At 38.2% G+C, this 22,620-nt stretch overlaps 2 protein-coding genes across 4 annotated transcripts in view; one reads left to right on the forward strand and one right to left on the reverse strand.

Moving 5' to 3' along the window:
- The window catches only part of LOC127579377 (tectonic-1-like), a 34,193-nt gene extending 28,448 nt beyond the window's left edge, over window positions 1-5,745 (forward strand). The window contains exons 12-14 of the mRNA XM_052032129.1: window positions 854-1,010; window positions 1,554-1,679; window positions 3,662-5,745. Of these exons, the coding sequence (XP_051888089.1) occupies window positions 854-1,010; window positions 1,554-1,679; window positions 3,662-3,805 (427 nt within the window). The 3' untranslated portion in view covers window positions 3,806-5,745. The remainder of the gene's footprint in view (window positions 1-853; window positions 1,011-1,553; window positions 1,680-3,661) is intronic.
- Window positions 5,746-7,472: 1,727 nt separating this feature from the next.
- hvcn1 (hydrogen voltage-gated channel 1) lies at window positions 7,473-17,080 on the reverse strand. Of its 3 annotated transcripts, none has more exons than XM_052032328.1 (6): window positions 16,947-17,080; window positions 15,629-15,825; window positions 12,231-12,335; window positions 8,482-8,713; window positions 7,786-7,898; window positions 7,473-7,714 (listed from the first exon to the last, which is right to left on the reverse strand). In XM_052032328.1, the coding sequence occupies exons 2-6, from the start codon at window positions 15,791-15,793 to the stop codon at window positions 7,649-7,651; spliced, it is 681 nt and encodes a 226-aa protein (XP_051888288.1). In that variant the 5' UTR covers window positions 15,794-15,825; window positions 16,947-17,080; the 3' UTR covers window positions 7,473-7,648. The 3 variants fall into 3 exon arrangements, with proteins under 3 accessions (XP_051888288.1, XP_051888290.1, XP_051888289.1); XM_052032330.1 differs by lacking the exon at window positions 16,947-17,080 and adding an exon at window positions 16,453-16,490; XM_052032329.1 differs by lacking the exon at window positions 16,947-17,080 and adding an exon at window positions 15,938-16,070.
- Window positions 17,081-22,620: the final 5,540 nt, after the last annotated feature.

Raw genomic sequence — 22,620 nt, forward strand, 5'->3', positions numbered from 1 at the left:
GTGTTGGGCAGGGTCCACTACTCTCAGCAGCTTCTTGCATTCCTGTGCATTCGAATTGCTGTACCAGCCCTTGATGCAACCAGTCAGGATACTTTCAACAGACAGTAGATGAAGATCCATCTGATGTTGCTATAGTTTCTATATTAACTGTTCCAAATGCACTAGTTTATGCAACGGAAATTTTAAAATGAGTTCAAACAAATTTACAAAGCACATTACTGTACTGTACTTTACATAATTTGATTTGTGCTCTAGTGTTCCCAACATGCTGGTGCCACTGTTACCATCTGTAATGGGCTTCATTAGTAATGTTTATGCTACATTGCCCTGTGATATTTATGTCTGTGTTATTTTAGAAACTTATATGGCACCTTATCTGATTGTTACAAATTAATGTAGCAAATAATGGTTAATAGGTATGAGATGATGATGATGTAAAAGAAGAGGTTCTTAATGGGAGAAGAAATAAAATACAGGTTTAGAGGACTGTACAAGAGCATGAAATGAACCTCTTTGGAACAACATAGAAGGCTGAAGATGAAGAAGCAGTGGCAAGCATGGAATCACAATTACAGAATTAACAGGTCACGGAAAACCTGAATTTGGTGGGCTGGATCATTACCTCATAGATGGGGTCACAATAGTGTAGAAAATTTAATTGGTATTTTGCTTCCCTTGGCAATGCATGCTGGCCTTGCTAACAACTCCCATGTCACAAAAAATGAATAAATAACAAGGAGAATTTCATTGGCTAAATTTTCCATCCAACCCAAGGGAGCACAAGCAGTGATGCCTCTTTGACAACATGCGTTCATAGGTGAACTACTGATGTTTTTCTTATTTATCCTTAAAGAATAACCAACATCACAACATGCCATCAGTGGTCACGAATCATCAAAAATGTGTTAATTGGACAAAACTTTCCTCAAAGTGTAGCATCGTTTGGAAACACTCCGGTGCAGAATGTGAAAGACTGGGTGACCATCAAACAAGCTACTTCAATAATTCAGGTAATAACATGGGGAAATATGAAGAGGATAAAAGGGTCAGTTTTTAATGTATATCTTCACAGAGGTATTGTTGTTGTAATATTTTCATCTAAAACCACCAACAAAATACGTGGCTAGCTGGATCACATGGGTGCAAATGTTTCTGCTTAAACACATTTTAGAATATGTCTGCCTGATTAATGATCTTTCAAAGCAGCAAGCAGCAGTTGGAATATTTTATTTGGTCAATCATATCTGGTTCAAAAGCTAAATAGAAGCAAGGAAGATAGAGCTCAGATTAAAAATGATTTATTCCATTTTTAGAAAACTCAACAGTAATCAAAATTTGAGGGAAAGAAACTCCATGTTTGTCAATGTTTACTTTTGTTGCCTTGGAGGTTGTTTGGCAGTAGTTAAAACATGACTTCACCTTGATAAGAGTACAAGCACGGTTTTAGTGTGTTGATTCCCTACAAGCTTTGTTATATTTATAGGCTGGTAATTTGCATGATTTTATTGCTTTGTTCCAACCAGCAAAATAACTAAAGAACCATCTACTTACAGAGATGTGCTTGTGAGGTTCCTGAATCTTTACTACTGGAGGTGAAGTGGACAAAATATGGTTCCTTAATAAACCCACAAGCTAAAATTGTAGAAGTCACACAAACAATTGGAGAAACATGCATTTTGGTAGGTAATAAATTTTCTTGAAGAAAAAAATTGTTTAAGAAATAACAATGTAGCATCAACTTAAAAGCAATGTTTGAAAATTAGAATTTGTTAGTTGATATAGTTAAAGAGTTTTAATTCTCAGAGTTCTTTGAAGATATTTAGTATGCTAGATAATGTAGTGTCTTTGCATTTTGATAACTGATGAACAAGGTTACAGTATGTGGAATTGGGGGGGGGGGGCAGCGGTGGGCGGGGGTGATATATCTGTGTATTGAGAGTTGGTTAGCAGATGGAAAACCGTAGAAGTGAAACGGGTCCTTCTCGCGTTAGCAGGCTGCAACTTGTGGGGTATCACAAGACGCTGTGCATAAGAACCCATTCACAATCTATAATCAACTATTTGGTTGAGGGTATCAAATGTAACATTTTGAAGTCTGATGGCACAAAAATTAATGGGAATGTTAGTTATGAGGATACAACGAGGCTGCAAGGGAACATGGATAAGCTAAGTGTGTGGACAGCAACTTGGCAGCTGGAACCCAGTGTTGAAAAATTGAGTTCATCCAGTAGTAGAAAAAATGGAAATGCTGAGTATTTTTCATTTTTGAGATTGGGAACTGACGTTCAAAGGCATCAAGGTGTCCTTGTACACATATCACTGAAAGCTAACATGCTGATGCAGCAGGCAGTTAAGGCAGCAAATGATCACTCTTGTATTCAAACCCTCTTGAAATGAAGGTTAAGATGCTTTACTACAATTACATGAAGCCTTGGTAAGACCACCTTACCTGAAAATATAAAGTGAAGATTCACTAGACGAGTTAGTGGGATGGTGGGTTTATCATATGATGAGAAATTGAATAGGTTGGGTTTTATTCTCTAGAGTTTAGAAAAATAAATAGTGATCTCACTGAAATGTACAAAATTCTTCACTGGCTCAATGTGATAGATACAGGGTGGATAACTCCCTTGACTTAAGAATCTAGAACTAGGAATCATGTCCTCAAGATAAGAGGTAGGATGTTTAGTTTAAAATTCAATGAATTGAATTTTTCTTCTCCCCTCCCCCCCACCCCCACCCCACACACACATACATCATTAGAATTCTCTAACAGGGCTACGAAGGCTCTGTTATTGTTTGCATTCAAAACAAAAGGTTGACTGATGTCTGCATATTTAAAAAAAACAAGGAATATGGATTTGGCTGGGAAAATGGTGTTTGAGGTTGACAATGAGCCATTATTTTATTGAATGGCACAGCAGCCTGAAACAGCCAAATAGCTTCCTGCTCCTATTTCACAGTACATCTTCCATAGGTTTCTGAACCGATTCAGCATTATTGTTAGAACAAACTGTTCATGATTTTCAGAGAAGCATGTACATCCCATCTAAACTTCTTTCCATGTTTTTGATCTTTGCTATCCCTTGTATTTGCAATGATCCAAATCACACCTTATAATACTTTTGTAAATGCTTATTCCCCTTTTGACATGAAAAGGTTATGGTTAGCAAATAATGTTTGATGTTTATTTTTCAGAGAGATTACAAACCAAAGGGAAATAAATTGTGCTTATTTCAACATTTGCGAATGAAGATACCAATTCAGCAAATTTTGGTACAACTAGATACCATGATGTTTTTTGATCTCAGGAACTTAGGTTGATAAATGATAATAAATGCCAAATTAATTGAGTAACAGAAGGAGGAAGTCCACTGTATTGCTCAAGAAACATTTTCCTGTACCAATGAGGTTCAGAATTGATAGGCACATATAAAATTCAAGTCAGTGACATGATCTCAGATTTGTGTTGTAGCGAGCAAGGAACTTAAGTGACGCTCTTTTTAGCAACATAAGACTTTTTAAACAGGTAGGACTTTGTTAGAGTAAGACCTGAGGCAATAAATAACTACAAATTTAATTCTGGTTGCCAAATTCTGCAGAAGCCTTTTGCATATTTAATTTTACACCGCACCAATTAATTTTTGCCTTCTTTCTCTAGAAATCTTTGAAAACTGCAACAAATTTACACATCTCTACCTCAGTTAAGTTTATAGATGTGTCTGCGTCTGCCCAGCCCGGATACAAAAGCAAACCAGTGCTTGATATCAACTTACCTTACGATTTCTTCTTTCCTTTTGTATGAAATACTCAACTGCTTTTGTGGGTCTGGAGTTATAATAAACTATGCTATGGAATTGTTTAAAATAATAACTGCTGTGTATAATAAGTTTAACATTGTTGTAAATCAGTACACCTATGAATTGTAATTTCCTCAGCTACTGTTTTATAGCTAGTCACTTGCTTTTATTTCAATTGTGCATATGAATACCAACTTTGGCACACATTTCCTAATGAACTACATTTATAGTATAATTAAATATATAATTTAGAGGACTGAAATAGACATGCAAGGCAAAACAAGCACTGAAGACAAAGAGCTGGAGATATTCAATAGGTTAAGCTGCATTCTGTGGAGAGAGGAAAATGACCTATCAACTTAACATGCTAGGTCAATTACCCTACATCAGAACTGAAGTAATGAAAAAACAAACCCACTTTAACCCACAGAAGGGAACTGGTGGAGAGAACATAAGAGAACAAATCTGAAAACAAAAGATTGCCAGTAATAGCTAAGAGATGAGGCAGTATCTTTGGAGAGAAGAAAAAACATTTTTCAGAGATTTAACAACTGTTAAGTTCTGCCTCTCAATTCCGGCATGCTCTTGTCTTTTTTTTTAAATTCTTTATCCTCATTAATCTATAAAGTTAATTGTTCTGAAAGTATTGTGGCATCTAGACAACCTAGATCTTTAAACTATCACAGACATTCCCTTAGTTCTTTCTACTTATGCCCTCTACTGCAGTTTAAAAACACTGGTTTTCTCATTTTGTTTGGTTCTGATGAAGGGCCATAAACCTGCAACAAACTTTTTTCTCTCCCCAGAATGCCATCTGACCTGCTGATCACTTCCAACATCTGTAGTTTATACTTAATTTAAATACTTAAGACTTTTTTTAAAAAAACTTGGGCTGGTACCAATATTATTCTTTTTTTTAAAAATAAAAGCTTCCCCTGGAAAGAGAATTAAGACTTTTTTTTATATAGTTCATACATGTTAAAACTATATACAGGTCCTCCCCGGCTTACAAATACCCTACTTACGTACAGCCCGTAGCTACAAACAAGTGTTTGGATTTGCTGGCTGTTGCAGGACTGAGGGCAACCATCCTTGACACCAGCTGGAATTTTGCCATATTGAACCCAAGAAGAATACAGTCTCATTAATACTTTGAAATCCATTTATGAATCCTATCCCTTTCAAAACTGTCAATAGCATTTAGAGAGTCAGGCCCTTCAGCCCATCTAGTCCATACAAACCTGATCTTCTACCTAGTGCCATCAGCCTGGTATCTGGACCATATCCTCTGATCCCCTCCCATTCATGTACCTATCCAAACTTCTCTTAAATATTACAAGTGAACCCACATCTACTGGCAGCTCACTCCACACTTGCACCACCCTCTGGAGTGAAGAAGTTTCCCCTCAGATTCCCCTCATATATTTCACCTTTCACCCTAAACCCATGTCCTCTAGTTCTAGTCTCACCCAACCTCCTTAGGGGAAAAAGCCCACCCTCGTCTGCCGTAAAATGTTTTAAAAGAATATCATGAGCCTGAGCTCGGCTTTGGCTAAATTTGTTAATCAGCTTTATTATTAAGAATGGCAAAACCAGATTTAAAAGGTTTCTCCAGACCATCTATTCCTATGGGACAACCCACCTCTGCGGGCATCTTCTGCCATGTGAGAGTACTGTTTGTGGCTGCATTTCTGACTTGTGAAGAGTTTGGGTTACAAACTGTTCTCAGGAACAGAACCCTGCTGTAACCTGGGGAGGACCTGTACAGTATACTCTCAGCCTTCTGGTATCGGTGGGGAAATGGGGGGTGATGGTTGCATAAGGATTGCCAAAAATTACAGTACATCATATACCTGTGTTCTATGCATAAACATTTAAATAAATCGCCAAACTACATGTCAATTTCTTACCCTTTTACATAAATGTTTTACACTGCAATTCTATATCTTAAGACTAAACAGTATTAATGTAAAATACAGCAAAAATAGATAAAATGAACTGTACTCACCATATGGAAGTGGCAAATCTTCAAAGAGGATGTTGCTGCTCATCATGTATAAACAGTAGGTAAACTAAAAATTTCTTTTCACATTTATTTTGCATAACTCTTGAAATAAAATTCACACTTTGAGCTACTTTTCATAAAAACAATTCAATCTTACATAGGTTATGCATAGACATACCTAGTCTGGGCCAGACAATTTCTTAAACCTAGATTAGTGCAATTCATTCACTGGATTCTGGCTTCTCTAATGACATTTCATCAAGTCAAAGGCTTAATATTCTCAAAGATGTTTGCTGGTTGCCTGAGAATTTTGCTTCCTAAATACTGGATAAACAACAAGTTTACTGTTCCCAAAAGATTAAGATTTATACATATTCCTAGGGAAGAAAACATTTTGTAAATCAATGTATGACAGTCTACTTCATCATATGAATCTTATAATGCTAATTTCCATAATATCTGGAAAGTTAATTTAAAAATGAACCTGAAAGCACATTAATGAAACTTTCTGAATTTGTTAGAATTCACCTATTAATTCCAGGTGAATATACACAGTGAATTAATGCAAACTGCTAATGAAAAGAATATATGTAAATCTTTAACTACAGAAAGCATGTCATTCATTTTGCAATTCTGTGTGCACAAATCCTATCACTAGTCAATAAATATCAATAGGTTGATATTCAGTATTCAACACTAAAAATGTCCCTGTCTTTGAAACCCATTCTCTTGAAAGCAGTATACTTTCTAAATAAAAGATGAAGCAACAGAACTCTTCAACTGGAAAGCAAAGTACTGCATCCTCTCTTCACCCTCTCCCCTTGCAAAGAATATTGAGAAAGCCAACTTATCAATAGTCCAGAGGAGAAAATTAGGAGATTGATTTCACACAATTCAAAAAGGCACTAATTTTCCAAATGAATATCCTGAGGGTTTTTAAATTGCACTTTGTTGTTTTGGACATTTAAAGCCACAAATTGATTTTAAGCTGATAAAGTTCATCATGGAAACTGCAAATATATTTCAGTCGCACCATGTAACTGAGCCACGTTGTTAAGTACAAACATGATTCTAGATCTGTTCAATAATATCCAGTTGTGATTAACAATTGATTCCACTATCTCAAGGTCACAAATAAAATACCAGAGGATGACTGATGCTGCGATAATTATTCCCCAGGAAGGAATTGCATCTTTAAGACACATGGGTGGGTCATCTTTACAGGAAAATTAAGTACAAGGTGAAACTTTGACAGAATCTTAATCAAATCTGGTAATTTACAGGGTAGAGAGTAGTAACCTAAAGAAAATAGGACATCTAACTCCAAATCAAAACAAAATACAAATCATGTTGATGAACAAAGTAGTCCCTAATGAGATGCCGCTTTAGTTATGGTGGCTATAAGGAATGAGCTGCCAGAGGATGTGGAAGAGGCAGATACATTTCCAAAGTTGAAAAGGCACTTGGACAGGTACTTGGATATGAAAGGAGTAAAAGATATGGGCCTGAATGTAGAGAGGCATCGTGGTTGGCAATAGATGAGTTGGGCTGAACGGTCTCTGTTTCTGTGCTCTATGACTCTATTGAAAATGACACACTAGCATTTTAAGTACAGATGGTTAATTAACAAAGGTTGTCTGATAATACCATAAATAAAAAAAACTGTGGTCGTTAAATCTTTGGTTTATTTTGAAATACAAGGTTAATTAACATTTTTTGGTCATTTTGTTTTCTTGGAAAACTGGAAAGTCTCAGTTGATAGTCTGCAAGATACAGTTACAAAAGTTATTTCATCTACTGTTCTTAATTCAGTCTTCATTTAATATACATTTAAAGAAATTTCTTAGTTGATCTGGTAGTTTATTCTGTGCTCCTGAAGCAATCTACGAAGTCTCTCAACTTCTTGTGTCTGTAAAAGGAATGACCGTTTAAAATCTAGTCACTTGAAAATAAATACCTTTGCAAGGTGGATGCTCTTACCAGTTCAGTGCACTCGTTCTGGAGCTCACCCACTCTTTGTCTGAGATTGCTGTTAGCATGTTTCAATTCACTTTCCTTCTTCTGTTGACGTGCCTTCATAGTCAGAAGGATTCCTTTACAACAATGAATCAGGAATAGGTTATGAAATGCACACAATGGTCAGTTGTTCTCAAATTTAAAAAACCATATCCAATACAATTTAATCAAAGTGGGTAGTGATTATAACAACTTCACTGCAATGCAGGTAACTTGCAAAAATAGCAACACTTCATTTTGTCAGCCTGAATATTTTAGTTTTCTCTTCTGCTGCAATCTTCTCCCAAGGTAAGAAGTGAACTTGAAGGATCGTGGCGCACGGACACACCACACAAAAGCCCCAGCTTGGACCACAAAATTTTAAATGCGATTCCTTTAGGATATTGAAGCTTCAGGCAAAAGCCTCAAGAAATTTAGAATTTGTAACATAGCCAACAGCTGGTGAATACACATCTTGTTTTTATAAAAAATTAAAATGACATTTTCAATCACAAAGTCAGTAAAAAAAGATTTAGTGAAGCAGAGAATTATTCAGTATTCAATAAATGACACTGCTTTATAAAATGTATTCTGTACCCAATGCCAAGGAAGGCCAATTGATAAAGAGATCCATTCCCCTGCCTCTTCCCACATTTAAAGATGTTCTGTTATAAACTGTACCATTTATTATTCTTGCCACTCTCCACAGTCTTAGTAGTATGAGCAAGCCCACACCGTCAAAAGCATCTTCCCGGGAAATGTAGACGATATCAAGAATGAATGATACAACTACAATGACTCCATCCAGAACTTCAAATTTGTGCCAGAAAAATTCTAAGCGGAAGGCATATAATTTACCAGCTAACTCCAGAATAAAAAAAGCCAAAATGGTAATGCTCAGATAGTGAAACACCTGTAAAAGACAGAATATTGTTAAATCCACAGTAAAACAAAAGGTAATCAAACAATACTGATTTGGAAAAACTATTTTTTAAAAAGACAGATTGTCTTCCCGGCAGTCATTCCATCACAGAATCCTTAAAATATTCATTATTTCCTAATGCACTTAACAATCCATTGACAAAACAAATTGTTACTAGTTTTAGGGTGAATGTACAAATGTACCAGTTGTTTGTGGCTCAGTCTACATGACCAAGATTTTAATATAGCAAGTGGCATCAAAACACAAACTGAAGATTTGCATATCAACAGGACATTAAGTGAACTGACTCCCAAGGTTGGTGAATTTAGATCTACACACTAGGTCACAGGGGTAAGGTAACAAAAATAACAGCAATTATGAAATTATACTCCAGCATGCGCTCATGCCTTTGAGGACTATGGAACCTAGAAAAGTCAAGAGGCTAAAATGCAACAGGCACAAACAAGGAAAAGAAGTTATAAACAAGCACAAGGAATTTATTGCACTAGTTGAAAAGTGGAGGCTAGCATGGGCAATTATGACAAGGGATTAGGATGAGTTTAGAATAGACTGAAGATGGAAAATTTTTGAATTTAGTGATTTTATCCAAGATAAAGCCAGTGAGAATTTTAGTAGGTCTGCAGAATTCAAGCAGTGCACAAAGACTTCAGCCTCTGTGGCTTGAGGGAAACAAATTTGTGAAGGTGGAGTCCGGCAGTCTCAGTGATGGAAGTAATGTGCATTTTGAAAATCATTATGACTCCTGAAATTGTTTTGATTAGATTCAACTGCATTAGACAAGAGGGATGAAATCAAATGCTAACATAAGCATCCTTGGCAACAAAAAAAAAACAAACAAGCTGGCTTCACACTGACTGAAGTAGGAAATAAACTTATTTACTTGTCACTAGTCAATGAGCAAGATGATAGATGATCATTGAGTGCTGGAGAAATAAAGCCAAAAGAAGTTACACAGGGACTGGGGGGAAAATGCAGGAAAAATATGAACATGGATTGAAGAACATAAGTTAGAAGATTGTGTTCTAATTAATATTGGCAGAGGATAAGTAAGAGCAGTGCTACAAAATAATCATATAAATGGGAGTAAGTTAGCCTGATCTGCAAGGCATTTAGGTTAAAAGCAAACTATATTTGAACTCCATTTACCAGCTTTGTGTTTGTAAGGCAAGGGATGTGTAGCTATTGATAATTCCTGAAATATCCAAGGACTCAGCCTTTCAAGCAAATAAGAATCACACTCTTTCTATATCCTTTGAAGAAGTGTTTCCCGATTTCCCTCCTGAAGTCCCTAGCTCTAATTTTAAGATTGTGTTCCCTCGGTCTTGATTGTCCCTGAGAATGTTTTCCTTATATCCAACATACCAAATCATTTTAACACTTTAAACATGTCATATTGCCTTGTAATATTCTATACTGAGGAATACAAGCCAACTTGTACCTTATTCTTAACTTCCAGTCATTATCACAGAGGAGAAACGATGGAAAAGCATCATCAGCAATCAGAAATTTCAGCTTAGCCCAATGAAACCTCAGCACTTATGGGGCTGGGTGGAAAGTGGACAGCTTTTAAAAGCGTAATGAAACTTTAATAAATCTGGCATCCAGACGAGATGACATTCTTTGCCGGCCCCCATATGAATTCTTCAGCAAAAAGTAGGAAATGATTTTTGTATTTTCCTTAAATCTTTCATAAATTACTTCACAACATAATCCAAAACTCTTCTATAACAAGGTACAAAGTCAGGTTTGTGTTCAGATTTTTTTGGGTGGGGACAGGGGGGAGAGAAATACTGCAATGAACCCAATAAATCTGTGTTGGAATTCATGCAAACCCCCAATTTATCTGACAGCATCATTCCTCCAGATATAGAACTCAATTATACACTATTCAGCAGGATATAGCTAAACCATCCAGAAGTCCTCCCTCTAATAATTTAGGGAATACTATATTCTTAGGTCTGCACCCAAGTGTAAAAAATTTCAGAACAGAGGTTTACCTGGCGATTACACTGGAATGCCCAGATAAAGCAAGTGCGGTAAAATTGAGAATGTTGGATATATACCCATAAAAATAACACCCACTGTTCGTGTTTCTCAGATCTGAGTCTGATGCTTTACCATCTCACTGAACTTTGCACTTTTACAATTTAAAACATTCTCTGACTTTTTGTCACCCTTCCTTTGTGTGGCGCCCTCTATTTCCTATAAGTTTACCCTGGTTTACTGTCAACTAGATGTCATTTCCTGGAAGCTGTATTTTTTTGCCATACTAGAAACTCTTGCATTTTGTAAGCTTCCTTTAGTTCAATAAAAACTATTCTACATTACCACACATCTTTATCCCTATCCATTTTGAGATTTATTGAATGTTATTGCTATGTTTTCTTCATACCTCATCTCTGAAATGGCCACAAGAATCACCCACTATCTCACCTCCACAGTGCATATTCTCATATCCTCCCAATCTAAGTTTTATCAACTAATAGCAAGCCAGTTTTTGAACTGCAAGCTTTACTGAAAAAGATAGCCTATCACACAGCTGCTATGGGTACAAAATGCTGACACTCAATGGAAACTGTAATGTAATGAATACGGCCTCCAACACAGTGTAAACAAAATGGATACTTAGCCATGGATAGTTCATTCTGTTCAAATGTTTAAAATAACTCAATCACTGGAGCATTAAGCATTTAATTATGACTCATCCTTAAGTGGAGAAACAACTGAAATGATATGAAGGTTTAAGTCTTAAAAATGGTAACCAACCCAAGTTCTTTATTTTGATGGACAAAATGCACAAGAAAACAAATGGATTCAAATAGGTAAGAAAACAGAACATAGATGAGTAGTTTGTAGGTGTGAGAAGTAATGTGATACCAATATTTTAGACGAGAAGTCCATCCTTAGTCCTAGTTCATCCAATACAACTAACTAACCAAAAAAGGGCTGTATGCAAGGCATCATTAAATTTATTTTACATCATTGATATCAGAGAAATGCCTGGAATTTCAGCAATGGGCACCCCTGGTCTGACTCCACATCATCTCCATCAGAAAGACTTACACCTCTGTAACATTATTTCCATCTAGCACAAGCTCACCCCATCTGTCCAACAAAACCTCCATTTGTGCCTCCAGACTCAACCATCGTGTTCTCCAGGTCACTTCATCCCGTCCTGACCTCGACTATTTGTACTCTACCCTGGTCTTTGCTAATTCACTTCAGTCCCGTAACATCCAACATTTAGATCCTTTTGTTCTTATCCTGCCTCATCTCTGTAACCTGCTCCACTCCTACAATCCCCAGAAATGTTGAACAGCTATTCCTCTGACCCCAGTCTCATGTATGCGTCCCCATGCCTTGGTAGCCGATACCCAATGAGGCTCCATCCTCTAGCCTTTCTACTTTTCTTACATGCTTTAACTGGGTTCCAAATGCAAGGCATTGCTGCGGAAAATGGATAAAATAAAAATGCAGTTAATCATACCTGGGGGGCTATTTTCTCCTCGTCTGCCTCAACGATGGATAAATCCATTAGCAATTCACAAAGCACGAACAGAGCATCCAGAATGACTAAACACACAATGGCAATCTGTTTATGTTATAGAATAATCAAAATTAAGTACAATGTATCAGCAGGTAGAGCAAACATGACCATTATATGCTATTTGTGCTAATCCTATTCAAAGCAGGCTTTAATTTCTTTGCTCAAGTTAAATGTAATCAACTTCTTTGACTGCCTGGAAACAGTGGTCTACTTTGGAAATAAAAATCACTATCCGCCTTTACTATATGCAACAGAGCACAGTTTTATTCTTTAAAGCCTGTCTCTGCAAACTCTACCATTTTAATCATTCAGCAGTTTAAGAATCACTGAGTATATTCAAGGTCGAGATCAAAAAATCTTTGGACAGTAACAGAATTAATGGAAATAGAAAAATAAAACAGAAAGTGGACTTGAAGCACATGATCTTATTAGATGGTGCATTAGGCTTGAGGAACCACATAGTCTTCTCTTGTTCTTCATTTTCATATTCTTAAAACATTAATTTCATCATATTTTTCATTTTATTTCTGAAATGATTAGCATTTTATTACTGGCAACTGATTTTAGGGATTAAAATAGTGGATACATAGATGGGCAAATTTAGCTCCATCCACCAGAATTTTTAAGGAGTTCTTTAGTGATGATGGAACTTACTATTTTTAAAGTTTATATAGTATGGGCTACAAAACATGGCCATCATTAGAAAGTTTAGTTGGTTGAAGGCTACTTAAATCTCTTCTAACACCAAAGTGTTTCTATGTTTAATATTACTATTGATGAGGTAGTAAAATGATTTCAGTAATGTTCAACATATTTGAGAAATATGCAAAAATAATTATATTTCTTCTGTTATTCTATCAGAAGGCCAAACTGAATTTACAAAGAACCTTTACAAAATACTGGCTCTGAGCGCTTCACACAAGCAAGGAATTTCATTGCGCCCTGGTGTACGTGACAATAAATCAATCTGCCACAACCGAAGGATTGTGTGGAATTCTGGTTGCCACACTTTGGAGAGGTTGCAGAAACGATTTCCTGGAATGGTTCCAGGGAGGAGGAATTTCAGCTACAACTTTAGACATGAGAAGCTGGGCCTGTTCTCCATGGAGGAAAGAAGATGGAGGGGAGATTTTAAGAGATGTACAAGTTCATGATAGATTTTGCTGGGGTAAGTAGAGAAAAACATTAATGGACGGTTCAAAAATCAGAGCACACAGATTTAGAATGATAGGCAAAAGATAGATTTTATTTTAGAAAAAAAATGTTTATGATCTCCAGCTCACATTGTATGAGAGTAGTACTTAAGAAATAGAAGCATGAGGAGGCTAAGTATCACTTCAGGAAGCTCCTTCATTCAAGAACTTCTTTCAAGAACTTCTTTCCTGCCCAATCCCCATAACCCTCGATTCCTCTAAAATCCAGAAGGCTGTCAATTTTGGCCTTGAATACATTCAATGACACATACCCAGAGAGAGAAGTACTGGCTTAGCACTGTTGTAATATTTTAGCCAATTTTGGACACCATGCTCTTGGATGGATGTGAAAGTCCTGGGGAGTGTCAGATCAAATCAGAGGCATGCAAAAGGACATAATTGGACAGGTACTTGAGAGAAAATAATTTGCAGGGCTATGGGGAAAGAGCAGGGAAATGGAGCTAATACATCTCTCCAGACAGCTACCACAAACTCAATGGGCGAAAGAGCCTCCTCTACAATTGTAATATTTAATGGTTTTCTTGGGCTACAAACTCATTTGTCGAAATTAATTTTATTGAATTGAAAATCTTCAAGTGCCTTAAGTAGATCATAACCAGCAATGTGATAGAATAATTAGCTCATTACAAAAGCCAGTCCATATACAGAAACCTGTAGCTAAGGAACAATGCAGTCTATCTGACAGGATCTTGTCTCTCCATACATCAATTGCTGTGAATGACCCACATTCCATTTATATGAAGGACAGGTTGAGGGAATCTGATCTTTGTTGCAGGATTCCAACACTTACTCCAGAATCAATTTTAAATATAGACATTTAAAGCAGTAATCAAGATTCTACCTGACTACATAAAGATGTACTTAGTTTTATTTGCTCCTCTCATTTGTTAATGAAATTTAAAAGGTATGGATGTTTACTGACAATGTGCTATTCTTCTTAAGATTTGTTACCATGGTTCGTGGTTATTTCACAATGTTGCACTTTCAAATTGGAAGAGAGAATAAAACCACAGCTAAACATCTTACAGATCAAAAAAAGCTTGCTGATGTAATCTTAAAGCTGTTTGTGGCTTTGATCTCCTGATTCTTAACCATTAATTTTCAGAAATGTATTGAACCAAAGGTCATTCACCCAACAGATAATGTATAGTTCACAGCACCTTGAAATCAGGCGCCCTACTTTAATTTCCTGAGAGGAGCAAATAACGCAAATAATAAATCTCCATCCCTACTCCAAAATGCAACGTCTTTTATCCAATATCCTGGTCCAGCATGTACCAACGTTGCTCAACTCTGACCAACTGCATGCTGCAGGTGACCTATCTGTGTTCCTAGAGCTCTGCTGAGTGTTAGTTAGATAGTGCAAACTTCAATTCTACTCTTAGCCAAGTCATTTAAAGACAGGAAATCTGCACTATGTTGGTTAGTTTAGAAGCATATTCCAAATTTCATCTTTTCTATGGAATTAAAATGTTTTCTAATCTCAAACCTCATCACATTGCTACTTTAATCCTTCCACTTTCCCATCTCTTTGCATCTACAACAATAGTGCTAGGTCAGGCCAATAAATATCATTAGATCAACCAATTTCATGATAATACCAGAATCAATCCCACAATCAATTTTTATTTAACTTTTATTAGATTTGATAAAGGTGCTATACATTTGATGTGTGTCAGACTTGATATACTAAAGGGAAGCATCTTTAAATCCAAAGAACTCTTGAATTATGACTTGTGTAACTTGCTTCCTGGTTTAGGCAAGCTTCTCAGTTTCAGGAAATAGTTTAACACTCACTTTCTCAGTTTTAAAGAATTGTGGGTTACAGTTAATCCAATGGATTTAAAAACAAAACGTCCTTACATCCAAATTAGAGGCTGATAATCTCATTAAAACACAAAAATGTAATGCAAATCAATGCCACAATTAATGTATTGCTAGGTAACCAAACCAGTGTAGATTATTCCATAATCTTATTACTATTTTTGCAGGTTTATTAAATACAGTACAATATTTCTGCAACTCTAACATTATGTGCATTTTAAGATTACTTAAGAAGATGTAATATTAGTAAAATTCCTGTATTTCTAATTCTGAATCCTTGTGATTAAATGCAAATAGTACCTGGAACTTGTTTGAATTAAATAACCACTTGAGAGCATCCCTGAAAGAACTGAATTTAGAAGAAAGATTTTTTTCTTCATCAGCATCTTCGTCGCAAGCATTTTCTTCTTGCCACTTCTGATAGTCATCACCCACAGCAGTGAAGTATTTTAAGAATCTTGCCATTGATGTAAAGATTTTTAACACTAACTTCAATCCTATAAAACAAGATAAAATACCTGAAAATTTGAGAACCTACCTGCAGAAACTAGCCAAGAAAAACGTTCAGTTACATTTATAGTCAGATTATAGAGCATGTAGATAGAATACCTGGGTTTAATTAAAATAACTGCATTCAACAAGTGATGTCCATTTAATAATTTCTGAACATACCAAAAACAATTTCAAACTATTTAAAAACGTCTTAAACTGAGGTGCTTATGATCTCCAAAATAACTGCGAGGTGTTAAAAGTAGTTGTTAGTAATTTTCACTTATGCGAGATAATGCAGCCAATTGCAGTTGTGATCCCTCTATAAGGAAACGCATCAGCTTCCTCCGCATCCCATCAGATGACTTTTGGGGAACAGAAATTAGTAGTTTGGTGAATCAAACGTGCAAACCACTAACCCGCACTGATTAAAACCACAAGCCCAGGGTACTTTGTCAGCGAATTGCCACACTAGGAAGATCCCAGTTTGTTCTTGGTTCTCAGGTGGTCTTAAATAATTGGATTAGCAATGAGCGATAAAAAGAACAGCGAAAGGTGCACTTGACTGTAAAGGAACCCAAAACCTGAAAAAAGGTGCTACGTTTACAGAGCGCCCTCCACGCCCTTAAAAAGACCTGGCCGATGGAGCACAAGTAGTGACTCCTGCAGGAAATGTGGCATCCAGAAAAAGCACAGCAAACTCTCACAAACGGCACACTGACACTGACCGACAGCCTTTTTTTTGGGGGGGGGGGGGCGATGCGGATTGAGAAATAATCAGGAGCCAGGACACCGAGTTATATCTCAGCAGCGGTCCAACAATCCTTTATTATAAACTGCCTTCGGCACCAAGGATAATTGGGGGCCAGTTACTCTGGCTGGATTACACAGCCCACCGGTGCTCCCGCTGTGGGGAAGCTCTCCGGGTGCATGTGACCGGGTTGAGCAGACTCGTGATTTCCCCTGTTGCAAACATTCAACGAGCGAGTGCCGTTCACCCCGAACCCTCTCAGCTCCGCTGTGAAACTCAGGAATTTTATCCGGCACCAACAAACAGCGGATTTAATACATTTTGCCAAACGCAAGCGGATGAAGTCCAAATCCGAATAAAGTATCTGCAGTTACTCACAAGGGGCTTCAATGTACATTCCGTGCTTTTCTTGGTGTTTCAGATGCACTTTGACCCGAATACTGCTCACGCTTTTCCCGGACTCCAACCGTTTCCTTCCGCTTTTCCCGACTGAACCTGGAAGCTGGTTTTCCCTTCGCCTCCAGCCCGTCTAGTGTTTCACGAAGCAATTTCCGCACCGGTGCTGCGCGCCCACCACGTCCTGTAGCTCCCTGCCCTGATGTTGTTCCTTCCGACCTGCTGCAACAAGCGGTGCGACTGCTCCCATCACCAACCTGCTTCCAACCCTCACCAAATACTTACATCTGTGCCACGTTCTTATTTCAAAAAAAATTTTATTCATAAAATACACATACAAAAAGGAAAACAGCGCAAAACCTTTTACATTCTTAGAGTCACTTGGCCAATAAATTCAATAGTGTTAACTCCTTTTTGTACATCTGTGCCAATTATTTGGGTGAAGTTTTAAACCAAAATGATTGAATGCAAAGCTCTATATAGAAAACCCCGGCCCTTGTAGGAGCAATATTATGTAGAGTTTTGCTTTAAAAAAAAGTCCAAAAGTTATACCTACGCCGAGTTGAATTTGAATTGGACTTTTTCCAGCAGTTCGGTTGTGAATGAAACATCTGTACCTAAAATTCCAGGCTGCTATTGTCAGTAAAACCCTGAGCCGGCGCTAGCTTCACTGCACAGCGGCGCATCATCTTTTCAAACCACCTTCCTTCTTTTCTCTTTGTTGGAGAACGGGTACCACAAGCTGCCCGTTGGAACTTCGGCGTCCACGACCCCGGCTTTCGGGGATCAGGAGGGCGCCTGCTGAAAACCTGATAACGTTGCTTTCTGGCTACCATTTGGCCCATCATGTTCATGCCCATCAGTTACTCATCAACACCAATCCCGTTTACCAGCTCTTCCTCTTTGGCCTTCTATGCCTTGGCATTTCTGGTGCTTGTTCTAGATACTTAAATATATATTACTTCCAGATTCCAATTGCCCTCTGGGTGAAGAAGTTCTTCCTCAGATCCCCTCTAAATCTCTTCCCTCTTACCCTAAACCTACCTCCTCTAGTTGTTACACCTCTATTATTGGGAAAAGTTTCCCACTATCTACCCTGTCTGTTACCTCTTGATTATGTATTACCTCAGTAAGGTTCCTCCCTCAGCCTCCTCTGCTCCTAGGAAAACAAATCCAGCCTATCAATGATCATAAATGAAACATTCCTTCCCAAGCAACTACCCAGTGAATCTCATCTGCACTCTCTCCAGTGCAATCATGCTGTTCCTATAGTGTGGCAATCAGAACTGTGCAGAGTACCATAACAGTGACCTAACCAATGTTTTATTAAGTTTTACCAGGACCTCCATCCACATATTCCATGCCCTAGCTAACAAAGCTGGTATCCCGTATGCACTTTTCACCACTTTATCTATCTGTACTGCCACCTTCCAGGATCCTTGGACTTATATCCTGAAGGCCCATTGTGTATGTCTTATCCTTATTAATCTTTCCAAAATGTATCATCTTGCACGTCAGGATCAAATTTCCTTTGATCTACTCATTTTACCACCTGATCAATATCTGCCTCTGACCTAAGACTGTCCCCCTCACTATCAACATCACCAGCAATTCTCAGATCACCTGCAAACTTACTAATCCTACATTCATATCCAAATCGCTAACTAAACATGGCAGAGCAAGAATAAAGAACACTAGAAAAACTCAGCAAGTCAGGCAGTGTCTGTGAAAAGAGAAACAGTCAACGTTTTGGGGTTGCAATCCTTTGTGTCAGATTTCCAGCATCTGCAGTTTTCTTTTTTAATTGTTATGGCTGCTTTGAATGATCTGCAGTGAGAAAAATGAGAAACAACAAAGAGAGTAGTCCGGGCACACATATCCCCGTGATGACAACCTTGTAAAGCCTGAGCCAGCAAATATATTGTTCACCAAAGAGGTCCATTTAGAATGTAGTGTTTCTGAGGAGTGACTGGGTGATAGGGTTTTCATAGAAGGGCACATCGGTGCTCCAGCCATGAAGTTCTGGACCCTTTCTGTGTGACACCTATAATGAGACCTCCACTAATGGAGAACATATTGACCTAGTGCCTTAGCAGCTAAGCACAAGAGAAAGCAGTTAGCTTAATTATACTATGTGGACCTTGGGAAGCAAGCAATCAGTTCTGAAGCCGTCCAGTCGGGTATCCCACTGTCAGCAGAGTGTCCCCTTAAATAGCAAGAAACTCAACGTACTTGCACAATATGTACCTAGTTGCATTGGAACTGTTCCATATCAACTTTGTGTGGAGCTTTGAACTTCAATTTCTGTCAGCATGAATAGAAATGTGCATTGTCCGTAAAGTGATGTCCTTGGGTGTATGCCTGATGCTGGGTAAACAACAGGTGTACCCTATGAATAGTGCACTGAGCGCCTGCACCAATTTTGCCATTGGCGCGATTTTACTCAGAAATAATCACTAGTGCAATTTACTCCAAATAGAATTGAAATTGGATTGCAGTGCGGTCTTTTGTAAGCACTTCAGTTTTGGGTTAATGTACCTGAGCAATTGTCAAGTATTGTGTTACTGCACTACTTGAAAGCTTGGCTAGTGGCAGTTAGCTGTGGAACACATCATAGAGTACTACAGCACAGAAACAGGCCCTTCAGCCCATCTAGTCTATGCTGACCTGATCTTCTGCCTAGTCCCATCTACCTGCACCCAGGCCATATCCCTCCAAACCCTCTCATCCATGTACCTATCCAAACTTCTCTTAAATGTTACAACTGAACACGCATCTACTACAACCACTGGCAGCTTGTTCCACACTCGCACCACCCTCTGAGTGAAGAAGTTTCCCCTCAGATTCCCCTTATATATTTCACCTTTCACCCTAAACCTATGTCCTCTAGTTCTAGTTTCAGCCAACCTGAGGGAAAAAGCCTGCAATGCATTCACCCTATCTATACCCCTCCTAATTTTGTATACCTCTATAAGATCTCCCCTCAATCTCTTGCGGTCCAGGGAATAAAATCCTAACCTATTCAACCTTTTCCTATAACTCAGGTCCTCAAGTCCTAGCGACATCCTTGTAAATTTTCTCTGCACTCTTTCAAGCTTACTTACATCTTTCCTGTAGGTAGGTGACCAGAATTACACACAATACTCCAAATTCAGCCTCATCAACTTCTAGTACAACTTCAACATAACATCCCAACTCCAGTACTCAATGCCCTGATTAATGAAGGCCAAAGTGCCAAAAGCTCTCTTTACGACCCTATCTACCTGTGATGCCACTTTCAAGGAACTATGGACCTGTATTCCCAGGTCCTTCTATTCTACTGCACAACTCAAAGCCCTACTATTCACTGTCCTACCCTGGTTTGTTCTCCCAAAGTGCAACACGTCACACTTGTCTGCATTCTGCATCACACGTCCTCAGCACAATAGCTGGGATGCCGTCCAGTCCCATTGCATTAGCTATAACTTGTGAACTTAGCCATTCCTTGATATCATATGGACTGAAGCAACCTGGCTGAAGAATAGCCACTGTGATCATAGGGACCTCAGACAAAGCCAGGGTGGATAATCCACCCAGAAAAGCTGGCTGAAGATGTTGCAAATACTTCAGCCTGTCTTTTGCACTTGCCATGCCAGTATCATCAACATTGAGGGTGGGGATGTTGTTGGGGCCTCCTCTAAATTAGTTAATTATCCACCACCATTCATAATGGGCCGTTGCAGCTTCAAACTGATCTATTGGTGATAAGCAATCTCATAGATACACAAGAGATCACTGATACTGGAATCTGGAGCAAAAATAACAAGGTGCTGGAGGAACTCAGTGGGTCAGGCAGCTTCTGTGGAGGGAAATTCTGTGCAGTCAGCATTTTGGGTCAAGACCCTTCATTTGTCCACCATCACCTACCAGCCTGTCTCAGCACACTCCCTACTGCACCAGGTTCCATCTACCCATCATCCCCACCTCATCTGGTTCCACCTATCACCTACCAGCCTGTTTCATCTCTCCTTCTCACTTCTATTTACTGGCTATGTTCCCTCTACATTTTCAGTACTGATGAAGGGTCTTGACCCAAAATGTCAACCACCCTTTCCAGCTTGATCTACTGAGTTCTTCCAGCAGTTTATTTTTTGCTCCACATTCTAGCATCCGTAATCTCTTGCAAATACAGAATACTTGTAATACATTTTCCTTTCCCATATGTGGACAATAGTGCCGCCTGACACTGCAAAGTTTACACTGCCAGCTGTAAGAAAAAACTGTTTATACAATGCTTGCACTTTAAAGAGTGGAAACCAAAAGTCGATGTAAACATGGACTCCTTCGAAACTTTCATGTTTGGATTATTTACATTTTCTGCTTTATGTTAGTCACTAAACCAAACTTAACATGCTATTTCAGCTCTTACTCTAAGTCATCTAAGATTCTCCACTGCTTCCAATATGCTAATGAACGTCAGACAGGATTCTCCTTTGCAAGCCAAAGTACACACATTGTTCAAAAAGGTCAAGCAATAATTTACAGTCTTCACACACATTGTTTCCATGGTATAAAGTTGCTGTCTTCATAAAACAGCTCATCCACCAATCATGTAGTGCATGGGATATTCTTTGGTCTTGTTTCATTGACATTATAAGAAAACCAGGTAGGACAAGGTGTGGTGGATCTGTTTTGTTTGAAGCTGCAAGCTCTGTCTATAATTTTTGAAATATAAAAATATAAAACAACTGGGAAAGATATCTCACAGCAGACACTAAGTAGGGAAAACAAAGCAGAATTAGGAGTAAGAGGGACTTAAACTGTTAGGTTTTTAAAGTAAGTTTTGGCAGGGTTCCAGACAAGCCTTATATTAAAGAATGACTGGTATTAGTGCAATAAAACACTTGAAAGCAATTACAGGAATCAGAGGCAAAGGAAAGATGTGTAATAACCCTATACTTTAGGGTTTCCAAAGTTTTTAAATTTAATACTTTTGAAATGTATCTGCATATTGTAACAAAGGGAAATACTGCAGCCAATTCACATAAGGTGCCACAAACTAGAACAAGAAACACTGTTAGATAAAATGTTTTCATGACATTGGTCAAAGAAAATTGTCCAGGACACCAACACTCAGACTTGAAGTGTCAAATACATGAAAAGAACAGGGCCTCAGGGAGCATCCTCTTGCTGTTGCTCCACTCAGACGTGGATTATGTGCTTAAGATGGTAGAGCATTGGTTGGAGTATTACAACTTCAGGTATGGAAGGACTTAGGCAGGAAGTGGAGTGATCCAAAATTGAGCAAGGTATCCAGATGTAATGAAGGGGTGAAGATAATCTTGGTGACGGAAAGAATATAGAAAGTCCTAAATACTCAGCAAGTCAGGCCGATGATACTTCAGAACCATGAAAACAAAGTTGAGGGGAGGGATGGCAAGAGTAAAGGGAACATCTTATAGAGTGGAGACTATGAGAAGCCAAATGATATTTGTGGTGGCAAAGCTGGCTGAGAGCCTACTGAAAACATTAATTACAGCTCATCTGCTCAGAGGACTGAACCTAACCATACAGACTTCTAGCTGAACTTGTTTCTTCAGCTAAACCACTAACATTGAATACACTGCAGAAGAGAAAAGATTTGAATGGTGAATGGCATCAAAAGCAAGGCTCAGAA

Source organism: Pristis pectinata, chromosome 17, assembly GCF_009764475.1.
Source record: "Pristis pectinata isolate sPriPec2 chromosome 17, sPriPec2.1.pri, whole genome shotgun sequence".
NCBI lineage: Eukaryota > Metazoa > Chordata > Chondrichthyes > Rhinopristiformes > Pristidae > Pristis > Pristis pectinata.

What these genes read in the sequence shown, in the direction of transcription:
- hvcn1 (XM_052032328.1), bottom strand. Translation starts at nt 15,793, where the DNA reads ATGGCAAGATTCTTAAAATACTTCACTGCTGTGGGTGATGACTATCAG. An exon ending in AGGAGAAAATAGCCCCCCAG is followed by an intron (nt 8,714 to 12,230) that starts GTATGATTAACT and finishes TGTCTTTTACAG; the next exon opens with GTGTTTCACTATCTGAGCAT. An exon ending in AGAACGAGTGCACTGAACTG is followed by an intron (nt 7,715 to 7,785) that starts GTAAGAGCATCC and finishes TTCCTTTTACAG; the next exon opens with ACACAAGAAGTTGAGAGACT.